We start from the raw sequence: 23,913 nt of genomic DNA on the forward strand, positions 1-23,913 counted from the left end.
TACCCAGAGTCCAGACCAGCACTGGCTCTGGCTCTGGTACCACGCCACTGGCTCGAGCCTGCGCGGTCCTGATATGGACGGCGTACCAGGGGGAGTCCAGGGCTCTATCTCAGACGTCTTCCGCCTCCTCTTCTTTAGCTAAACATCACTCCCGAGCCTCCCGATACATTCCCCTTTTATACACCCCCCTCCCTGAGGGGTGGGGCCCCGGGGGATCGTAACGTCCGAAGCGCGGACGTCGTAGAGGGCACCTGCCCGTGCACTGACGTAGCCCCGCCCACTGTGCTTGTTTACCATAGGCTGCCATGCATAACGGGCTCTCTGTAACAGCCCTACATGTGTATGGGTCTGTGTGTGTGTGTGTCTCTGTGTGTGTCCGTGCGTCTGTGTGTATGGGTCTCTGTGTGTATGAGTCTCTGTGTGTGTGTCTCTGTGTGTGTGTGTATGGGTCTCTGTGTGTGTGTGTCTCTCTGTGAGTGTCCGTGTGTCTGTGTGTAGGGGAGTCGCGTGTCCCTGTGCACGCTCGCGATGTGCGCGCGTCCCGTGGAGACTCGGCGCTCCTCCCCTGCCGCCTCGGCGCCTCCTCCTCCTCCTCCGCCGCGTCCTCCCTCTCTGTGTTCTGGGCCGTCACTCCGCTACACGAGCCGCGCTCACCGGAGCAGGTGAACGAGATGGCAGTACAAGCAAGTGTACTAATCACCATCTATTTCCATCCACACGGAGATAGAGCGTTTCCCCCTCGCGGAAATCGTGGGTTTTCTCCGGGTGCTCCGGTATCCTCCTCCCACGTGGTGTGACGACACGACTCGTCGTTCATTGGCTGAAAACATCCTCAAATTCAACAGCGGTCCTCGGACTCAGTGTGGCTTTCCCTGGATAGATGAGTACACTATTAAAATAATAATTGTTGTTGTTGTTGTTGTCTCCTTAAATGAAGCTGACCGCCCCCCGCCAGGTCCTGATCTTCCATCGCGGCCGCGCGTCCGTGACCTCCGCTCGCTACGCGGGCCGCGCCGCGTTCCTCGCGCCGCGCCTCCCGGCGCCCGACGCCTCCATGGTCCTGAACGGCACTCGCGACCGCGACGCGGGCACCTACGTGTGCGTGGCGGCACGGGGAGGGGCGCTCGAGATGGCGGGGGGCGCCCTGTTCGTCGTGGCGCTCTCCGTGCTGGGTGGGGAGCCACGGGTGCATGCGTCGTGTGTGTGTGTCACTCACTGTGTGTGTCACTCTCTGTGTGTGTCACTCTCTGTGTGTGTCACTCTCTGTGTGTGTCACTCAGTGTGTGTGTCACTGTGTGTGTCACTCACTGTGTGTGTGTCACTGTGTGTGTCACTCACTGTGTGTGTCACTGTGTGTGTCACTGTGAGCTCCTCCGGCAGGCAAGGCGTCATTGGCTGGGCCATGTAGCCCGCATGCCCAGCCACCGCATGCCTAAACAGGTTTTGTTTGGCCCGATCGAGGAGGATAAACGGGTGCGGCACGGGCTAGAGAAGAGATGGAGTGATGTGGTACAGGAGGACGTGGAGCTGAGTGGACTTGCCGATGACTGGTACCAGCGGTGTCAAGATCGGCCTCTGTGGAGGAGGCTCGTGAAGGACGCTACTGGGCAGTTGGAGGCAGTCGCCCTCCAACAACAACGGAGGGCGGAGGAGCGACGCTCACAACAACGAGCGGAGCACCGGGTGGCTAAAGCACAGCAAGTTGGTACAGTAGGGGGCACAATTGGTGCATCAGCCAGTCATCTCGGTCATCTCAGTCAGTCGACCCGTGGCACCTGCTGGGTCTGCCCCGTGACCTCCTGCCAGCGGGCGTTTGACACTTCACGTGGCCTCAAGGTGCACATGGCCTGGCACAAGTGGAGAATGGCGGTTGTTGTGGTTAGCGCTGCGCTACGAACCACGGCCACCCGACTTTGATTCCCGCTCATGGCCTCCTACACCGGTGACGATTATCTGAACCGGTCCTGGCCCTCCCCTAGGTCGACTCAGCCTCAAATCAGTACCTGGTGCGATGTGTAAGCATCGCAGCTATGAAGACAAAGATGGACTGGCGTGGTGTTGGCCTTGTGTGTCATGTCGGCCTTCAGAGCGCTTCTCGCTAACAGCACTTTCCCCGACAGCCTGCGTGGGCTACCCGGGGGTCGTGTGCACTATGTAGTGTCTCGTGTGTGAGTGCCATTGTGCAGACAGCGGTCGACTCGCAGTGGGAGGAGGAGGGGTCGAGAGTTGTGGTCCTGGTTGGAGGTTCACTCGGTCCGTCGCCCCTCCGGATTCGATGAAAATGAGCGCGCTATTTGGGGAAATGGAGAGCGATTTGTTCTGGGCTGATCCCCGCCATGTGAATGTGGAATGGTTATCCCTGGTGCTTCAGGGTTATACACAGGAGATGCGGACCAATGAATGCTGCGTCGCTCATGTTCATTCTGAGTGCGGAGCACAGGTGGTGCATCTGCCAGTCATCTGAGTCAACCCATAGCACCTGAGTCTGTCCCGTGACCTCCTGCTAGCAGCGAGCCTTCCACAGTTGACGTGACGGCCTGAAGGTGCCCGGCACAAGCGCTGCGGCGAACATCGCCGTCGAATATCTGGACCGCTCCCGGGCTCCACGAGATGTCAACTTATCCTCAAATGACCCCTACCTAGTGCGGTGCGCAAACATAAGCGCTGTGGGAGACAAAGACGGCCGGGCGTGGTTTTGGCCACACCGCCCTGTCATGTGCCACAATGCCCTTAATACACGCTCAATAAGAGCACTTGTCTCAACAGCCTGTTTGTTTACATGGGGCACCTTTGTCTGTGTGCAGTGCCGCCGTCCCAGCCGGAGTGCCGCGTGCTGGTGCCCCCCGCGCTGGGGGGGGGCAACGCGACCCTGAGCTGCAGCTCGGACGAGGGGACCCCCACGCCCACTTACTCATGGGGGGGGCCCGGGCCCGCGGGGGGTTTGCCCCCCCTGGCATCGACCTGTGAGTCCTCGACATCACGGGCACGGTGATGGGGGCTTGGGGTGACAAGGAGGATGGCGATGATGGCGATGATTGTGGTTAAACTCGCCTTTTGCCCGTCCAAGGACGGGTGTATTGCAGTAAATCTGAAACTTGCAAGCGAAAAGCACAGACCTCGAGGTGATATTCATCGCATCGATTCGTGTGCAGTTAGTAAGGCCGCGGTGACACAAACCTATTTCATGTAAAGGTTATAATGATGGGGGCTTGGGGTGCTGGCGATGATGGTGATGATGGCGATGATGGTGATGATGGCGATGATGATGGGCGCATGGTGATGATGGCGATGATGGTGATGATGGCGATGATGGTGATGATGGCGATGATGGTGATGATGGCGATGATGGTGATGATGGCGATGATGGTGATGATGGCGATGATGATGGGCGCATGGTGATGATGGTGATGATGGCGATGATGATGGTGATGATGGCGATGATGATGGGCGCATGGTGATGATGGTGATGATGGCGATGATGGTGATGATGGCGATGATGATGGTGATGATGGCGATGATGATGGGCGCATGGTGATGATGGTGATGATGGCGATGATGGTGATGATGGCGATGATGGTGATGATGGCGATGATGATGGGCGCATGGTGATGATGGCAATGATGGTGATGATGGCGATGATGGTGATGATGGCGATGATGGTGATGATGGCGATGATGGCGATGATGGTGATGATGGCGATGATGGTGATGATGATGGGCGCATGGTGATGATGGCGATGATGGTGATGATGGCGATGATGGTGATGATGGCGATGATGGTGATGATGGCGATGATGGTGATGATGGCGATGATGATGGGCGCATGGTGATGATGGTGATGATGGCGATGATGATGGTGATGATGGCGATGATGATGGGCGCATGGTGATGATGGTGATGATGGCGATGATGGTGATGATGGCGATGATGGTGATGATGGCGATGATGGTGATGATGGCGATGATGATGGGCGCATGGTGATGATGGCGATGATGGCGATGATGGTGATGATGGCGATGATGGTGATGATGGCGATGATGGTGATGATGGCGATGATGATGGGCGCATGGTGATGATGGCGATGATGATGGTGATGATGGCGATGATGATGGTGATGATGGCGATGATGATGGTGATGATGGTGATGATGGCGATGATGATGGTGATGATGGCGATGATGATGGGCGCATGGTGATGATGGTGATGATGGCGATGATGATGGTGATAATGGCGATGATGATGGGCGCATGGTGATGATGGTGATGATGGCGATGATGGTGATGATGGCGATGATGGCGATGATGGCGATGATGATGGGCGCATGGTGATGATGGCGATGATGGTGATGATGGCGATGATGGCGATGATGGAGATGATGGTGATGATGGCGATGATGGCGATGATGGCGATGATGATGGGCGCATGGTGATGATGGCGATGATGGTGATGATGGCGATGATGATGGTGATGATGGCGATGATGATGGTGATGATGGCGATGATGATGGCGATGATGGTGATGATGGCGATGATGATGGGCGCATGGTGATGATTCATCATCGGCCATAGTCGATCCACTGCTGGATGAAGGCCTCCCCGAGCGGCCACCACTTCCTCATCATCGTGCAAAGTAACGATCCAGCCTGCACCTGCTGCACCTGCTGCACCTGCTGCACCTGCTGCACCTGCTGCACCTGCTGCACCTGCTGCACCTGCTGCACCTGCTGCACCTGCTGCACCTGCTGCACCTGCTGCACCTGCTGCACCTGCTGCACCTGCTGCATCTGCTGCACCTGCTGCTACACATAAGCTGATCTCATCGCTCCATCTACTCGATGACCATCCACTCGTAACGCATTCCATTCTTGGCATTCCATTCCTTGTTAGTCTCGACCATCGTCCACCACCACCACCGCCCTGCTGCTGCTGCTGCCCACTGACCTGCGTCCGTTCTCCAGGCCGCGTGCTCCTCTTGCTGACCCTCAGAGGCATTCCGAGCGCGCCGTCTCTGTTCCTGCATCTTTGCGCACTTTTCAGTTTTTGTTCCGCAAGGTTCGTGATGACCACGTGCCTCTCCCCTTCCCCTCCTCCCAACCTCATTCTACTCTCCCACTCCCCTCTCGCTTCCTCCATCTCCTCCCCTTCATAACACGAACGCCTTCTTCTCCATCCCCCCCCTCACCAACCCTCCCCTCCTCCCCATCGTGACCCCGTAGCCCCCACTGGGGCCACGCTGTGGCTGGGGAACGTGAGCGCTCGCCACGGAGGCTCCTACTCCTGCACCGCGTCCAACGCCATCGGCGCGGCCACGTGCTCACTCCGCCTCCACGTGAGCCGCTCCCCTGCAGCGCGGCGCCAGCGCGGCGGCGGTGAGGAGGAGGAGCGGGGGGCGCAAGGAGCGGGGGGGGGGCGAGGAGCGGGGGGGGCGAGGAGCGGGGGGGGGGCGAGGAGCGGGGGGGCGCGTGGTGAGACTGCAAAGCAACTCCCTAAACCCACAGCGCCTGGGTCTCTGCCATGTGGCCTCCTGCCAGCAGCGAGCCTTCCACACTCGTGATGATTGGTGGTAGTAGTGATGCCGTGGTGGTGGTAGTCGTGGTGATCGGTGGTGGTGATGTATGTTGAACTTCTTTCACACCGCACGTAATCGGAGGAGCGGGAATTGTTGACTGTACGTCAGCTCCTCGCCCGACGCGTGTTCACACGACGCCTTTCACGATACCGCGATTCTTCAAGGCGTGGTGGGACTCCTTTTACGATGTTGATGATTGTCGTGGTGGTGATCGCGACGCTGCTCACGATGAAGACCTTCGTGGGGTGGTGATGTTGATGATGATGATTGATGATGGTGATATTCTACAGTGCACCCAAGCCGCCCCTTGGTGGTGGCCGCGGTGGTAGGGGGCGTGGGGAGCCTCCTCCTCCTCCTCTTCCTCCTCCTCGCTCTGAGACTTCACGTCCACCGGCGACGAGTCCGGGAGGACGACTGCCCCAACGACATCCTGTGAGCGTCCACCTCTACACTCAAGATTTCACCTCTACACCCCATCTCTAGATGTAACCCATAACGTCCACCTTTGTCTCCCGTGCCCCAGGGAGGACGACTCCCCTCCCACCTCGTCTCCCTTCTTCCGCCTCCTCTCCCGCCCAGCTGCTCGCGAGGAGACCCCCATTGCAGCCGATACATCGACGCCTCTGGCACCTCGCCACCACCACCATTATCATCGCCATCACCAGCACACCCCCCTACGTCATGCCCGCCGTCACCACCACCACCACCACCGTCGTGCCCCCATCTCCGCGCGGGTCCCTGGAGACCGGCTTGAGGCGGAGACGCTCAACGTGGGGCCAACCGTGGGTCCCCCAGGGCTCAGCTCCCTTACTCCCTGCGGCTTCAAGTAAAGTCCTCAGCTCCTGGTTCCACCAGCTCCTGATTCCACCAACTCCTGATTCCACCAACTCCTGGTTCCACCAACTCCTGGTTCCACCAGCTCCTGATTCCACCAACTCCTGATTCCACCAGCTCCTGGTTCCACCAACTCCTGGTTCCACCAGCTCCTGATTCCACCAACTCCTGGTTCCACCAGCTCCTGGTTCCACCAACTCCTGATTCCACCAGCTCCTGGTTCCACCAGCTCCTGATTCCACCAACTCCTGATTCCACCAACTCCTGGTTCCACCAGCTCCTGGTTCCACCAGCTCCTGGTTCCACCAACTCCTGGTTCCACCAGCTCCTGATTCCACCAACTCCTGATTCCACCAGCTCCTGGTTCCACCAACTCCTGGTTCCACCAGCTCCTGGTTCCACCAGCTCCTGATTCCACCAACTCCTGGTTCCACCAGCTCCTGGTTCCACCAGCTCCTGGTTCCACCAGCTCCTGATTCCACCAACTCCTGGTTCCACCAGCTCCTGATTCCACCAACTCCTGGTTCCACCAGCTCCTGGTTCCACCAGCTCCTGGTTCCACCAGCTCCTGATTCCACCAACTCCTGGTTCCACCAGCTCCTGATTCCACCAACTCCTGGTTCCACCAGCTCCTGGTTCCACCAACTCCTGATTCCACCAGCTCCTGGTTCCACCAGCTCCTGATTCCACCAACTCCTGGTTCCACCAGCTCCTGGTTCCACCAGCTCCTGGTTCCACCAGCTCCTGGTTCCACCAGCTCCTGATTCCATCAACTCCTGGTTCCACCAGCTCCTGGTTCCACCAGCTCCTGGTTCCACCAACTCCTGGTTCCACCAGCTCCTGATTCCATCAACTCCTGGTTCCACCAGCTCCTGGTTCCACCAGCTCCTGGTTCCACCAGCTCCTGGTTCCACCAGCTCCTGATTCCACCAGCTCCTGGTTCTACCAGGTGCCCTCATCTCCATCGCAATTCAAACGTCAAAGCGATCTCCTGCATTGAGGGATTCGTGCGCATCTTCCGTTTACAGTCCTGCACAGCCAGTGGTATAAATTCCACATTCCTATGACAGGGGTAAGTATCCGTGTACTCTTCAGGTAACCACTGTTGACATTCCCTCAAAGTGGAACTCATTTTATCGACTCCGCTTACTGCCAGCCTCCTTTCCATGCTCCCAGCGACAAAGCGATCCAGCGCAGCTTTTGACACGCATGTTCATGTTCATATTTGCGCTTATCTGGCGCTTACTTGAGTGATTCAGACACTCGAAGCGCCTTACCTCCCACCTCATTGCAGTCCTTCAAAGGGGACCCCCCCCCCGGTGGTGGCTGCCTCTGTGTGGCACCAGCTGACTGAGCGTCGGCCTGCACGAGCGCATCAGTCAGCCGCTAGCGGGCGACGTTGCTGCGTAGCTCTTCCAAATTGATTAACTTGCGGAGTAAAAATTCCAACAGTCCCCAAATTTGGACCGTGACACGCGGCCTCCTCTTCTTCGAATGACATCACAGGAGCTTGAGCGTCCACTGTGAGTGAGGCAGACTTCCCGCATTATTAACTCGGGCGCCCTGCCAGAGTCGAACCGCGAAGCTCTGCAACAACGAGCGCATGAGCGCGTTACTGCTCCGCGTGTCCATTATATGACCGTATTCTCCCGATTATGCTGTGTCATGCACCTCAGTAAAGTAGTAATATTGTCAGTGTGAGCGTGTGTGTGTGTGCCTGGGTATTGTGTCATCAATCATCTGGTACAGATACAATGATCGATGCCCGGGTGCGGTAAATGGGTCGCTTCTTATTGGTCAACCATGTTCTGTATGCTCTGATCTGGTTATTGATTCTCACTGCCTGGGTATGTTATGTAATCAAAAACTCCCCTCCCTCCACTCCCCAGGAGTGATTGGGCAGTTGTGTGTGCTTATGCCGAGCTGCGGATTGGCAGCGGAGGTCTCGCTCCGAATCCGTCGAGCGCTATTATCTCTTCATCGGCTGTGTAATGCTGTGTGAGAGCTACCTGGTCCGTCGCTCCACATGAGGCTCTGGGGTCTTGTCGGCCACAGTCATACCCCCCCCCCGTCTCTTTTCCTTGTGCTAACGCAACCTGGACACCTTCACAGAAACACCTGCGCTGGCTTTAAACATTCAGGCTGGCCTGCCTATTATTCATCGGGGGTTTAACCAAGCTCAGATCCATCCTCGTGTCGTGGTCTAGTTTCGACAGTACTGGCAGAGTTGCGTGCGTGGCTGTTAATAGGTGTGTAACTGTGGGGAGCGGTGGCACAGTGGTTAGCGCGCTGTACTATAAAACACGGCGACTCGAGTTCGATTCCTGCTCATGACCAACATTTATTGATGATTGACTTAAAGCTTTCGTGACTGCAGGAATTCATACGTGATTTGAAGCTTTCATCACTGCAGGAATTACGCTGAGGTTCTTTCGGTAAAGTCACGTAGAAAGAAAATCAATGAAATAAAATACGACGTTTCACTTGCAACACAAGCAGTCGTCATCAGGTAGAACTAAGGTTTAGATGGAGAACAAAACACAGACAGACACACAAGCAGAGAGAGACAACACAGAGACACACAGAGAGAGACACACAACATAGACACACAGAGACCCAATGCCTCTGTGTCGTGGCCTGAAATAAAGAGAGAGAGGTGGCTCTGCTGGAGCAGAGAAGTTAGCATGGCAATGAGAGAGCTGTGTGGAAATCCACCCCGCGGCGTCAGGGGGAGAGAAAGGCCCAGCAAGCCTGGTAAAAACATTTTTTTTTAAAGAATTCATATTCTAATAAAAATTAAAAATGGATATTTTTTTATAATTTTTCTATCTACGTGACTCAAAAGGTGTCAGTTTTGTTGCCAGATAAAAGGGTAAAAAACAAATTATCATATTTTTACTGGCAAATGAGGTTCCCATAGTGTGGAGAAGTCGTTGCACGCCAGCCTACCGCGCGGTTCTTGACAGAATGGGGCCTTCGTCCAACGCAGATCCGGCACGTCTGATTGCAGGGTTGGCTACGTACGGTACGAACGAGGTTCAACATACATACAGTTGTTTGGGGATATCATGGCGCTGCAGCCCTCGTTCATCTTCGCAGCTGCTCTTGCCATTCTGACGTCTTCTTCCGCCCGCTTTGCTGTGGGCTGGGCACGCTCGTTGCGATGGCGGCCCACGCTCTGCATGGCACAGCAATGCGCGAGGGCGTTTGTGGCTTTTCAAGAGGAACAGCGCTGACATCGCTACCACATCCTGGCGCTGCTGCTGCTGCTGCTTTGTTAATGATCAGACTGACGCTGCTCGTCTCACAGCTCCACGCTCACTGAAGGGCAATTCTCGGTTCGCCACCTGTGGACCCGCCAGGCAGCAGTCGGGCTGTGCCCCCAGTGAAGGACGCTGCTCATGGGCAGCGGGAGGCAGTCGCCCTCCAACAACAACGGAGGGCGGAGGAGCGACGCTCACAACAACGAGCGGAGCGCCGGGCGGCTAAAATCCAGCAAGTTGGCACAGTAGAGGGTACAGGTGGTGCATCAGCTACTCATCTCGGTCATCTCAGTCAGTCGACCCGTGGCACCTGGGTCTGCCCCGTGACCTCCTGCCAGCGGGCGTTCGATACTTCACGTGGCCTCAAAGTGCACCTGGCCTGGCACAGCGGCGAATGGCGGGTATTGGTCTCTATGTGTGTATCTCTCTGTGTATATCTTTATGTGTGTATATCTCTCTGTGTATATCTGTTTGTGTTTATCTCTCTGTGTATATCTCTATGTATGTCTCTCTGTGTATATCTGTTTGTGTGTGTGTGCAATCCTAGCCGCGTGTTGTTTTCTTCTCTTATCGCTGCGCACACGCGTGGGAGCCCGCGCCCCGCGGTCTCCGCTTCTGCACCGCGACCTCTTCACTTCCCCCAGCTCACTCAACGATCCGGAATCCAGAATGTATGACTCCAGGATCCGGGTTTTAGGCTTTCTCGCTCCAGGAACTCGGAAAACATGAACCTGGATCTCTGGCTCCTGGCTCCAGCATCTGTGGACCCAGACTCCGGGATCGAGGTATCACGTATCCATAACTCGTGGCTTAGGGATTCAGAAATCCAAGATCCAGGAATCTATTACTCCAGGAACCCAGGATTTTAGCTTACATTGATGCCGGAACCAGGTCTAACATCTACAACCACAAAAACCAGCCAAATATCAACTAACACCACCATCATAAAAAAAACCAAAGCAATCCAAAAACTACCACCACAGCTCCAACTACAATCCTACAACCAAAACTACCTCATCAGCAATCACCACCATCACAGGAAACTGAAAAAGCAACGGCAACAACCATCACAACAACCAAGTCAACAACCATCACAACAACCATCACAACAACAACAAAACTACCAATAACTGCCACCACAATATGACAACGTGCCAAAACAACCACCACCACAACAAGAACAACAACTGCATCACCACCACCACCACCACCCCAGCAACAACCACCACCGCCACTACCACAGCAACAACACAAATGACACCAGCGGCAGCAGCAGCAGCGGCCGCGGTGGCCGCCGCGGGAGGGAAGAGCGGCCCCGAGACGGGAGCTTCGGGTCCCCTCGCTCCACATTTCCTGCAAACTCCCCCCCACCCCCACCACGCTCTCCCTCCTCCCTCCCCGAGTTCCCACTGCTGCTGCTTGCTGCTGTTGTTGATTCACTGGGGGTGAGCGCTGTTCCTCGGTCCGCGCGCAACGGGGGAGAGAGGGCGCCAAGAGGAGAGAGGGTGAGCGGTGGGGTGAGTGTTTGGTGGGGTGAGTGGTGGGTTGAGTGGTGGGGTGAGTGTTTGGGTGAGTGGTGGGGTGAGTTTGGGTGAGTGGTGGGGTGAGTGGTGGGGTGAGTGTTTGGGTGAGTGGTGGGGTGAGTGTTTGGGTGAGTGTTTGGGTGAGTGAATAAGCGGTGGGGTGAGTGAATAAGCGGCAGAGTGAGTGGTGTATTGAGTGATTGAGTGAAGAGGGCGAACGAGTGAATGATGGGGAAAGTGATTGGTGGGTGAGTGAGTTTCGAAATGAGTGGTGGCATCGGTGAATGGTAGAAGGAGTTGTGCGGTGAGCGGTGGGTAAAGTGAGCGTGAGCAAAAGGGTGAGTAGACTCATCTCACCGCTTTTGGGGTGTGTAGTGGTGGGGGGAATGGGTGAGTGAGTGAATTGGTGAGCGAGCTATTGAGTATGGTGGTGAATTTATTGTGATGAGTGGTGGTGAGCTGATTGTGATAAGTGGTGGTGCTGGAGAGAGCGATTGAGCGAGTGATTGACTCAACTGTCTGCAGTTATATTGGCCGCTAAGGGGGGGGGGGGTCCCTCTCCCTCTCGTGGTCTCGCCCGGCAGATGAAATTGGCTCTTGCTGGGAACTGGATTCCAACTCGCAGCGTCGACATGAGCGGCTCCCGAGGCCAACAGCCCCCTGCCCACGCACAGGTGCGCTAATGTGTGTGTGTGTCTGTGTGTGTGTGTCTGTGTGTGTGTCTGTGTGTGTGTCTGTGTCTGTGTGTCTGTGTGTCTGTGTGTGTCTCTCTGTGTGAAGTACCGTTGATGACTCTTGGACACCGTTGATGAGGCACACGTATTTATTCCGTACAAGTAGTCACAACTGTGGACATACAATACTAGAGGGGGTATCGGCCCCCTCACCCGGCTAGCTGGGAATACACTGCTAGCTATCTCTGACCTACCTCCTAGTCCTCCACTAACGGGCTAGGGGAGGCTGTCTGGCCCGACACTGGTAAGTCGGGCTACGGTACCCGGAGTCCCAGAGCACTAGCTCTGGTTCTCGGGACCACGCCGCTGGCTCGGTCCTGCGCGGCCCTGACAAGGGCGGCGTCCCAGGGGAGTCCAGGGCTCTAGCTAGACGATCTTCGGTCTTCACTGGTTTAGCTTTAACATTCTGCCCCGAGCCCTCTGACACATCCCCCTTTATACTCCATCCCCGCTGAGGGGTGGGGCCCCGGGCTGCCTGGTGCGGACGTCGTTGAGAGCACCCCCCCCCGTGCACTCACGTAGCCCCGCCCACTGTGTTTGTTTCCCATAAGCTGCCATGCATAACGGCTCTCTCTCTAACACCCCTACATCACCCCCCCCCCCCCGCATAGCTTGCAGCCGTCCCGGCTGCCAACATACAAAAAAAACGACAATAAAAGCGCATTTACCCCCTGACCGCGAGTGTGCCTCACTATTTTTCAACATAACGCGAAGAGAACAACAACAAGAACCAGAAAACTCCGAAGGTAAAACAACCCGACGCACCCCCCCGAATAAATACGAATTCCGTAAAAGCAACGTATATACAAATCGCAAGGAACCCCCAACACACACACAACACAATGTGCCAGGAGCACACCACCAACGCAGCGCACAGTAACCATACACGTGAAAATAAAAAATAAAAACAAATTCTTCTTTTTGTGCATCACAAGAGTCTGCGCATTCTTGCGCGCGTCCTTGCCGCAGGCCCGTCACACGGGGCAACCCCGGATGGTGGACCATCCGGTGGCAGCTGTCCATTTCGAAGTGAGTCTGCGCTTGATGTCGCGAGACCCTCGGCATCCCCCGTAGGGGTTGTTGGGCGGGAGCCCGTCATTCCTGGTGCACCTGGGGGCGGGACAGCCGGCAACACGTCAGGCGAGAGCAGCAGAGACGGACCCTTTGAGTCGGCCGACCCCCCACATGTTTGGCCACGCGTGTGTGGAGTGGGGCCTCGCACCGCAATGAAGGGTTTCAGCCTAGAGGGGTGCACAAACCACCGGCGCTTTCCCCATTTGATGCGAACGCACTGAGGCCGCAAAACCTCGACCACCTCGACGGGGCCCCGCCACGGCCGCACCAGTTTTGAGGAGGTCGCGAGTGGTACCTGGGGACAGTGCAGCCATGCCCTATCCCCCGGCTTCCACTGTAGCACGTGCGCGCGACCCAGTCTGAGGCGCTCATTCGCTTTCTGACGCCTGTCGGAATTTAGCATGGCAGCATCCCGTGCCTCAGTCAATTTCGCAAGGTTAAATTTAACATGGTCGGCCAATTTAGCTTTTCCCAGCGGCGCGGGGATCTGCAGCTGTGCCCGAACAGGTGGGTCAGGTTCGCGGCCATACATGAGGAAGAAGGGTGAAAATCCCGTCGCAGCATGGGGGGCCAATCTGTATGCTGCCAGGACCCCTTGAATTTGCAAGTCCCAATCGGTCTGTGAGTCCGAAACCTGCTGCGACAACATAGACGTGATGGTTCGATGCAGACGCTCGACCATCCCGTCAGTTTGCGGGTGATAGGGAGAGGTACGAATTTTTTTTCGTTCCCAGGAGCTCACAGACCTGTTGGAGGAGTTTGCCGGAAAAAACTTTTTCCCTGGTCGGTCAGCAGCCGCTCCGGAGCACCTTTGTCCATGACGTAACCTTGGACAAAGGCCTCCACGATGGCTGCTGCCGACTGGTTGGCCAGGGGCCAGGCCATAGGCCAGCGCGTAAAGTATTCCACCCCGGTCAACAAATATCTATTGCCCCTAGGGGTGGCGGGAAATGGCCCCAGAATATCCAGCGCGACAAGTTCGTTCACTCTGGAGACTCTGATAGACTGCAAAGGCGGGTTTGACTCCCGTGCTGGTGGTTTTCGCTGCGCACACTGAGGGCATGATGCCAACAGATCTGCGACATCCCTCGTCATGCCTGGCCAAAAAAAATCAAGCTGGAGCAAGGCGAGGGTCTTTTGGGTACCCAGGTGGAGGAGGCGCTCATGAGCAGCCCACACCACCCTACCCCGTAACCCAGAAGGGACCACCAGCCGGTGTCGATGGGATTTCCCGTCCCAATGCATCAGCAACCCCGCGTGCATTTCCTATGCGTCGGCATCACCCGTCCCCCCGCCCCGCCTCCCCGGCGCGACGACGCGACGCGAGGAGGGAGGTATCCTCCATCTGGAGGCGCCCCCATTCATTAACAGGCAAACCCAGCAGGGAATCTTTTCCCTGTTGTGCGATAGAATTTGGAAGCAATGTTTCGTCGTCGGCGGCGGCCGCCAGGACCGGAACCGGCATGTCCCCTGCTGGCTTGCAACGTCCCGACCCCAGGAGGCATGCACATTCGGAGGTGGTTGGCATGCGCGACAGAGCGTCCGCGTTGGTGTGGCGAACGCCCTTACGGTAGGTGGTTTCGAAATCAAAATCCTGGAGGATCTCCAACCATCGGGACAATTGTCCCGATGGCTGTTGAACTCGCAGGGCATACTGCAGTGCCGCATGATCTGTGCGGACGGTGAAATGCCGACCGTACAGATATGGGTGATACTGTTGGATGAAATAGACAATTGCCAACAGTTCCCTACGGGTGACACAATATCTTTGCTCCGCTGGAGACAACACCCGACTGCCGTACGCAACCACCCGTTCCACGCCGTCAACCACCTGGGAAAGCACGCCCCCAATACCCGTGTTGCTCGCATCGGTGTCGAGCAAAAATGGTTCCGAAAAATCGGGGTAAATCAAGGGAGGAGCTTTTACCAGGGCGTCCCGAAGGGAGCAGAAAGCAGCCTCCTCCTCCTGACCCCAGTGGAACCGAACCCCTTTTGATGTTAAAGCGTGTAGGGGTTTGGCAATCGTCGCAAAATCAGCGACGAACCGTCGGTAATACGACGCGAAGCCAATGAAACTCCTGACCTCTCCCACCGAGGTGGGAGTCGGCCAGGAGCTGACACACTGCGTTTTGGCGGGATCGGTAGCAATACCTGAGCGCCCCATGATGTGCCCCAAATAACGCACCGAATCGCGTAACAAATGACATTTTTGGGGTTTGAATTTCAAATTAGCAGCCCGCATCTTTAGGAAAACTGCCCGCAACCTCTGGAGATGTTCGTCAAAAGTTTTACTAAAGACGATAACGTCATCCAAATAAATCAGGCACGACTCCCATTGCAATCCAGCCAAAACCAATTTCATCAAACGCTGGAAAGTTGCCGGCGCTGAGTGTAAGCCCATCGGTAACCGGTTGAATTGGAACAGGCCGTGCGGTGTACGGAAAGCAGTTTTAGGCTTTGAATCATCGTCCAGAGGAAGCTGCCAGAATCCCGAAAGTAAATCCAGTGTGGAGAAGAATCGCGCTCCCACCAAGGCGTCCAGCGATTCGTCCATCCGTGGGAGCGGGTATGCGTCGGCAACCGAAATTTTGTTAAGGCGCCGAAAATCAACGCAAAACCGCAACGAGCCGTCCTGCTTTTTAACCAGGACGATCGGCGCTCCCCAAGGGCTGGTGGAAGGAGAAATGATGTCGGCGGCTAACATTTCATCAATAGCCGATTTGACATGGTCCTTTTCGGCGGGACTTAACCGAAACGGATTCTGGCGTATTGGCGCGCTGTCACCCGTGTCAATATGGTGACGCAGCAGATGAGTGCAACCCAAATCGTGTTTGTCCCGACTGAAAACGTCGGAAAATTCCCGCAGTAGCATTCTAAGCTGTTAGCGCTCTGAATTTGACAGGTCCGTCGATCCTGCACAAAGCGCATCGAGCCACCCTCCATCGCTGTCCGAATGTGGGTGCGGCCGGGGAGCAGTGCCGACGTGATTCGCAACAGGTTCCTCGCAGGGCACCGGCGTCGCGTGAGCAAGCACCGTCCCTTGAGGAACTACCACTGTCTGCGACCCCACATTGAGGACCGCGATGAAAGGGTCCCCGTCCTCTCTTACGACGGTCTGGGCCGGAATCAAATGAGGTCCACTAACCCCGGCCCTAGATGATCCCAGCAGAATTCCCTGGTCCCCAATGCCCTCAGCGAAGGGCCGACGAAGTTTTAGAGGCACCAACATTTGAGCTCCCGGCGGCACACGAACTGTTTTAACGACGAACGCTGGTACTGTTACGAACGCCGTCCGAGCCGCAGTAGGGGAAGGCAGGAACGCCATGCGTTGTCCCGACGGGAGCTCAATGCATCCCTGGTCTATTAAAATACGAATCGGCATTTTTCCCAAGAAGTCCGTCCCCAGCAGGCACGGAACTGCCAGCGAGGAGGAAACAAAAATCGGGCCCGACAATTTGATATCCCCGATACAAATTTGCGCTCGAATCTGTCCAATGATGCCAAGAGAGCCCCCGTTAGCAGCATAGAATGGGACGTTAACCGGCAGTAAAGGACGGCTCTGGACAGGTAGAATATTGTAAATGAGTTCGGAAATGATGGTCGCCGATGCCCCCGTATCGACCAGGATGCGTACCTCCACCCCGTCAATGTGTCCCACCACGGCCGACGACCCCGACGACGCGGCCACAACGCGATGGGCCAACATGGACCACTGCCTGGGTTCGATTTGAGTCCCCATAGTGGTGCGTGTTGGCCCATCGCAGCGCAATGTCGGCCCCCCGTTCGTTGCGGTGTGCGAGTGTGTGACGAGTGTGTGCTTGGGCCAAACATGAGGGGTGCCGCGACTCGCCGGATTATGTTGATGGAGCTTGGGAGGAGGAGGGCTGGCGTCCTGTCGAGGCGTCGTCCCGCGCTGCCGAGGAGAGCGGCACCCCGAGGCGACATGGCCCCGGACGCCGCAGTTGAAGCAACGCGGGAGCGCCAGCGGCGATGACGGACGGTCGAAGCGGCTCGACCCATCCCGGCCCGACCGTGCTCCCGTCCCCTGCTGCCGTCGACGGTCGACGGCGTAAACCTCCTCCGCCGGGAGGGTGGCTGCAGCCACCGCACGCCCGGCCGCTGCCCTGCTGGCTTTCAGACGCTGTGACAGCAGGTTGGCGTGGAGGAGCCGCGCATCCTGGAGGGAACTCATCTCCTTGTCCTCCTGTGCAACGACGGCGATGTCCAGGTCGTCTGCCAGCAGGAGGATTTTTTCTGTGACCATGGCGTCCACGCCGTCGTCGTCCATTCGAGGGAAGGCCGTCTTCGCCAGTGCCAGGAGACTCGTCCTGTACGCCAGGGGCGACTCCTTTGCACCCCGCTGGCGATCGTAAAACTGCTGCCTGCATTCCGCTGAAGGTCCGTAGACCCCGGCCAGCAACTGCAGCGCCATCTGTAGCGTGGAGCGCTTCTCCCTCGGCGCCGATGTAAGGGCGGCGAGTGCGTCGCTGTCGAGGAGCGCCGGCAGCGCGCAGAGAGCCTCAGCATCCGACCACCGTGCCATTTCTTGGTGGGCGAGGAAGCGTCGCTGGAAGCCGCCCCAGTCGCCCTCCGCGCCAACAAACTCTTTGAGCGGAGGCAGCCGTTGGTGCAGCGCAGCAGTCGCCATGGAAGCTCGCAGGCTGCTGTCCCCGTAACTCGGCTGCGCTTCGGCGCGAACGGCAGATGGTATCGCCTGTCGCAGCCGTGATGACGCTCCCTCCGCTGGCGGTGACGCGGCAGCCCCAGCGAGAGTGATGTTGGACCCGAGGTTCAGGCCGGCCACGCCCTCAGCAGCTGCTACGGCGATGGCGGGAGATTCAAAGTTTGAATCCGTTGAGATGGCGGGAAGGCGCATCGGACGTCGGTTCTCCTCGCCCCGTGGTGGTCCACCAGCCCCCAGCCGCGTGATGTGTTCGAGTGTGGCGGCAGCGGCGTAAAGCAGCTCCGCCAGCCTCGCGTGAGCCAGCCTCAGCCCTTCTGATGGTGGCTCCTCTTCATCCTGATGCCCCGGAAAGAATGCGTCCGGCCCCGGCTGCACGATGTCTTGTTGAGCCGTCTCGGGCTCGACAATTTCAGCGGTGTCCTCCACCTGCGGTACTCCGGCTCGAGCTGTCCGGCGCGTGTCCATGTTCGTAGTTGTTCTGACACCAGATGAAGTACCGTTGATGACTCTTGGACACCGTTGGTGAGGCACATGTATTTATTCCGTACAAGTAGTCACAACTGTGGACATACAATACTAGAGGGGGCATCGGCCCCCTCACCCGGCTATCTGGGAATACACTGCTAGCTATCTCTGACCTACCTCCTAGTCCTCCACTAACGGGCTAGGGGAGGCTGTCTGGCCCGACACTGGTAAGTCGGGCTACGGTACCCGGAGTCCCAGAGCACTAGCTCTGGTTCTCGGGACCACGCCGCTGGCTCGGTCCTGCGCGGCCCTGACAAGGGCGGCGTCCCAGGGGAGTCCAGGGCTCTAGCTAGACGATCTTCGGTCTTCACTGGTTTAGCTTTAACATTCTGCCCCGAGCCCTCTGACACATCCCCCTTTATACTCCACCCCCGCTGAGGGGTGGGGCCCCGGGCTGCCTGGTGCGGACGTCGTTGAGAGCACCCCCCCCCCCCGTGCACTCACGTACCCCCGCCCACTGTGTTTGTTTCCCATAAGCTGCCATGCATAACGGCTCTCTCTCTAACACCCCTACATGTGTGTCTGTCTGTGTGTGTGTCTGTGTGTCTGTCTGTCTGTGTGGCTGTGTGTCTGTTTGTGTGTCTGTGTGTGTGTCTGTGTGTGTGTCTGTCTGTGTGTGTGTCTGTCTGTATGTGTGTCTGTGTGTCTGTGTGTCTGTCTGTGTGTCTGTGTGTCTGGCTGTGTGTTTGTCTGTGTGTCTGTGTGTGTGTCTGTGTGTGTCTGTTTGTCTGTGTGTCTGTCTGTGTGTGTGTCTGTGTGTGTCTCTGTCTGTGTGTGTCTGTGTGTCTGTCTGTGTGTGTCTGTGTGTGTGTGTCTGTGTGTGTCTGTCCGTCTGTGGGTCTGTGTATCTGTTTGTGTGTCTGTGTGTGTGTCTGTGTGTGTGTCTATGTGTCTGTCTGTGTGTCTGTCTGTGTGTCTGTCTGTGTATCTGTGTGTCTGTCTATGTGTCTGTCTTTGTGTGTCCCTCGATGTTGTGGGGAGCGGTGGTGTAGCGGTTTTCCCGAGTCCTGGGCCTCCCCGAGGTCGATTCAGCCTCAAATGAGTACCTGGTGCGGTGTGTAAACATCGTCATTTGGAGAGACAAAGGCGGCAGTGTGTGCTTCTGGCCACCCACCCCCTCGTGTGCCATACCGGCTTTCATAGGTGCGCGCTAACAGCACTTGCACCTACGGTCTGTTAAGGCTATACGGGGGGTATTTGTCTTTGTGTGCGTGTCGATTCGAATCGTCGGACAGGCTGCGAAGTGACTCCGCGAGGAGCCCAGGTGGCTCTCCCCGCGGACTGATCTGTCCCGTGAACTCGTGGCAGCAGCAAGCCCTTCTCACCTCACGTGACGGCCTCTCAGTGCACCTATCTTGGCACAGGCGCTGTGTGTGTGAGCCGCAGATAAGAACCGAGACCCAAACTCAGACGCGTTGCGTTTTGCTCAGAGGAAGTTGGAGCGCGTAACGAGATCAGCGTAGAGATTGGGATTCATGAGTCATGGTGGGAGGAGGAGGAGGGATGGGAGGAGGAGGGGGGATGGGCGGGCCCAACACACAATGCCATCCCAACTCAGTCCACGGAACAGGCGAGTGACCACGAGTGGCACACGATGCCACCACCACCACACAGAGAGGGCTTCACTGGGACGGGGGACAGAGCGACACGAGCCTCTCTCTCATTCTTCTCCCCTCATCACTCAACTCTCCCCTCGACTGCCACTCCTCACACCGCCACCACCACCTCACCCCGCCCTGGTCAACACCGTGGGTGTTGTCACCGTGGAACGCCGCTCGCCGGCGTCGCGGTCCAAGCCCCAGAAGATCGACAGAAGGACTCCTGAGGTCACTTCAACAGAGTCGTCCTGTCTTCCACCACTCTTCCTCCTCCTCCTGCGGCGTTTGTGATTGAGAGCGGCCGCCCAGAGCGTGCGGTCTGGAGCGCTGGGTGACGTGGTGGACGTTGGGACTCGTGAATGGGTGAACAAGGCGGGGGCCTCTCTCTCGACACGCTCGTGAGGAGGACGTCATGGGCCCTGGGCGCAGTGTCCCCACGTGACCCTCACATCGCGAATGTGTCCCCGTCTCTCAGCTGGGACTCAACCAGATTGAATGCAACGTGGCGGAGTGTTCACATCGAGCGTCTCAAGGGACGCTGCTCTGTCCTCCCTCCATCCGTTCTTCTCATCGCCCTCCTCTCCTATTCCCTTCATGTGCCCCCTGTCTGATCCCGCAGGACACCCCTGACCTCAAGGTGACCTCTCCCCTGCGCACTCGACCCAAACCTCCCTCCAGCTTCATCGGGAAGCTCCAGGTGAGTGGCTCTGGCTTCGGTCGACGTTCCCAACCCCGTAATCCGTCGTTTTCTGCTCCCATTTTGAGCTAAACAAAGCCACGCTCCGACGCCGACACCTCAGCTCGACCGAGCTTCGAGGGAGCTCGTCTGTTCCGCGTTAACCACGCGACCTCGACTGCGTGGAGTGCCGCTGCAGAGAGGGCCACGCGGCCCAGGAGCCCAGCACGCCGTGACCCCCACCCCGCCCAGCTCGCTTGGACCGCTTGGCCGGTTCATACTTTGTCGTTATTTCCCCAATTTCATCCCACGGGACGATGAATCCAGTCGGGAGTCTCGCGGAGAAGGGAAAACCCTCCGTGTTAGAGAGCGGCCCACGGAAGATCTCGAGCCCACACCCAGTCGAGCGCAGCGCTCTGGCTACTGCTCTGCCCATGAGAGGAGGGTTCGTTACGTGATGGTGTGACTGATATTTTCAATCTCAGACCGAGAATTTTTGACAAATTAAGTGCAGAACTAACTTCAAAGTTTCCTTCATGCGGTCTATGGTGACTGGGCTGAGAACATCATTTCACTACACTGAAGAACCCGGTTTAAGAAAGTTCAGTCTGTGTTAGTCTATGGATCTCATTGCGAGTCTATGGCTCTCTGTGTGAGTCTATGGGTCTCTGTGCGAGTCTATGGTTCTATGTGCGAGTTTATGGGTGCGAGTCTAGGGTCTCTGTTTGTGTCTATGGGACTCTATGCGAGTCTTTGGGTCTATGTGTGAGTCTATGGGTGTCTGTGTGAGTGTATGGGTCTCTGTGTGAGTCTTTGGGTCTCTGTGTGAGTCTATGGGTGTCTGTGTGAGTGTATGGGTTTCTGTTTGAGTCAATCGAACTCTGCGTGAGTCTATGAGACCCCGGTGTAATGACGGTAGTTGGGGCTGGAATCTCGGATCCCAGCGGTGCGGGCTCCACAGCCTGACCTCTGAGCCACTCGGACACCTACACGCCGGCTCAGCTGTAAGTGGTCATGGGGATGTGGCATCAGTCATGTGGCCCTAACCCTAAAACTCTGCCCCCCCCTCCCCCCAGGCAAGCCTGGTGCTCCCCCCCTCGGCGCTCTCCCCACCCTCCTGCAACCCCGCGGTGAAGCGGTGGTCGGCCCCCGCGGGCTCCACCACTCAACTCTCCCCGCTCGCCCCCCTCTCCCCCTCCGCGTCCCTCTCCCCTTGCTCCCCCGTGCGCCGTTTCCACCTGGGGATACGGCCCCTCTCCCCTCGGCCGGGTCCCGAGGCCCCAGCGGGCCCCGAGGTCCCAACAGGCACAGAGAGTCTCGGGCCCGAGACGGCCGGTCGAGAGACACTGCCCAGTCTCAACAAGGTCAGTGACGGCCTGCGCCTCCCCCTTGCGTCCTCTCTAGCTTCCTCTCTCCCTGGGTGGGTGGTGGGGGGTGGTGGTTTGGTGGTGGTGGGTGGGTGCTGAGTAAGTGCTTTGGGTGGTAGCTGAGTGGGTGGTGGTGGTGGTGGTGAACCCAGCCGTGCAAGGGCGGGTGGTTACACTCAATTAAAATCAACACACTTGCTGTACTGCCATGCCCCGGCAAAGCAGGAGATGACGACCACGACACACGTCCAATGAAAGAGTGGCAGTGCCGCCCGGTCGTGTTCACACGCCGTCAAAGCTGCTCGCGGCTTCACACCTGCAATGCACATGACTCCCTGCACGGTATTCACAACGTAGTTGTTGTCCTCTGGAAAGACTCGACCCCCGCCATATGAACGTGGGATTCCCGCCGCTGGCCCAGAGATGTACGCCGGAGCGAGCGCCAGTGCCCGATGCTCGTTGTTGAGACACTGGCGCTGCTCAGGAAATTGCTCCGAGCCAAACCTGGCGCTGGGGGGGAAATTTACTCTACAACCCCAAACGTCATCGGGAGCAGCTTGCGAATCCCACTGGGCACTGCTCCCCACATCGCCACTGGGAGCCAGCGATCACCCGCACCCAGGCGCAGGGTTAATATCCCTTACCTCCCCCCCCTCCCTCTCTTCCCTCCCTCTCTTTTTTACGATCAGAGGAAACAAGAAGATGCTCGGTGTAGTCGGCACTTTGCTTCGTTCATCATTTCGGTTTTTTTGTAATGCTTTGCTTCATGTAACCCCCCCCCCCCCCTTTTTTAATGAAACATTAAACAAAAGATGTCTCGCTCTGCTCTCTTCCTCCCAGGGTCGCCCACGCCACTCCGGTAAGCGGCGTCTCCCCAGCCGCTCCTCGCTGAAGGCGGTGGCAGTGGAAGTGGCGATGAGAAGCAATGGGGGCGAGAGCCGGGGTCAGGGGGACGATGCAGAGAAGAAGGAGGAGCAGGAGGAGCAAGCGGATGACGAGGAGAACGAGGAGGGGGAGCGGAGTAGCCTTGGTCTCCGCGAGGGTGCGGAGCAGACGAGCGAAGAAACTGCAACTGGGGTTGAGTGCGACGGCGGTGCAGGAGGTGAAGGAGGTGGGGGAGGTGCCGGAGGTGGGGATGAGGAAGAAAAAGTGGGAGAGGAAGCAGGAGACACAGGGAAAATGGGGCATGGGGTGGCAACCTCTGGGAATGAAGAGGTGGAAGAGGAGGAGGAGGAGGAAGACGAGGTGTTTGTGTTGGAAGAGTGAGATGCAGGTTCATTGCTTTCGTGAACACTTTGTCAGTTCATGGGTGTCTATGCAACTCTGTGTCGCATTGTGAATTTGTGGGACTCCACATAAGCGTATGGGTCTCCACGTGGGTTTATGGGTTTCTGTATAAGTCTATGGGTCTCTGTATAAGTCTATGGGTCTCTATATAAGTATATGGGTCTCTGTGTGAGTCTATGGGTCTCTGTATAAGTCTATGGGTCTCTGTATAAGTCTATGGGTCTCTGTAAAAGTCTATGGGTCTCTGTATAAGTCTATGGGTCTCTGTGTGAGTCTATGGGTCTCTATGTAAGTCTATGGGTCTCTGTATAAGTCTATGGGTCTCTATGTAAGTCTATGGGTCTCTGTGTGAGTCTATGGGTCTCTGTGTAAGTCTATGGGTCTCTGTGTGAGTCTATGGGTCTCTATGTAAGTCTATGGGTCTCTGTATAAGTCTATGGGTCTTTGTATACGTCTATGGGTCTCTGTGTGAGTCTTTGTTAACTCGGCTGAGACCATCAACTCACTGCACTTGCAGTCTCATCACAGGCAGCTCCCCGGATCGCACCGCGCGATCTCCTTGGAGCCAACCAGTCAGCCCTTGCCTGCCTCGTCTGCTCGTCCGTCTCGTTTGCAGTGTCTGCACGATCTGTGTCGTGTGCTTTCACTCGGGTTGTACATTGTTGTGATTTGCATCGGAGGCAATCGGGTTCCCGTGCTCGCGATCGGACCGTGCCAGACGCGACGTCCCTGATGATCTCAGCTCTGACCCGCTAATAAACTTGACTCCCATCCTTTCCTC

At 57.0% G+C, this 23,913-nt stretch overlaps 1 protein-coding gene across 2 annotated transcripts; it reads left to right on the plus strand.

Annotated features, from left to right (window-relative positions):
• The first annotated feature begins 5,545 nt into the window (after positions 1 to 5,545).
• On the plus strand, positions 5,546 to 23,910 carry LOC144737130 (uncharacterized). Of its 2 annotated transcripts, none has more exons than XM_078619826.1 (6): positions 5,546 to 5,999; positions 6,091 to 11,181; positions 11,772 to 11,861; positions 20,422 to 20,499; positions 21,555 to 21,842; positions 22,686 to 23,910. In XM_078619826.1, exons 3-6 carry the CDS (start codon positions 11,772 to 11,774, stop codon positions 23,109 to 23,111), a joined length of 882 nt encoding a protein of 293 aa, XP_078475952.1. In that variant the 5' UTR covers positions 5,546 to 5,999; positions 6,091 to 11,181; the 3' UTR covers positions 23,112 to 23,910. The 2 variants fall into 2 exon arrangements, with proteins under 2 accessions (XP_078475952.1, XP_078475951.1); XM_078619825.1 differs by having other exon boundaries at positions 6,091 to 11,169.
• Positions 23,911 to 23,913: the final 3 nt, after the last annotated feature.

This window comes from Lampetra planeri, chromosome 65 (assembly GCF_965212315.1).
Source record: "Lampetra planeri chromosome 65, kcLamPlan1.2.h2, whole genome shotgun sequence".
Classification (NCBI taxonomy): Eukaryota; Metazoa; Chordata; class Hyperoartia; order Petromyzontiformes; family Petromyzontidae; genus Lampetra; species Lampetra planeri.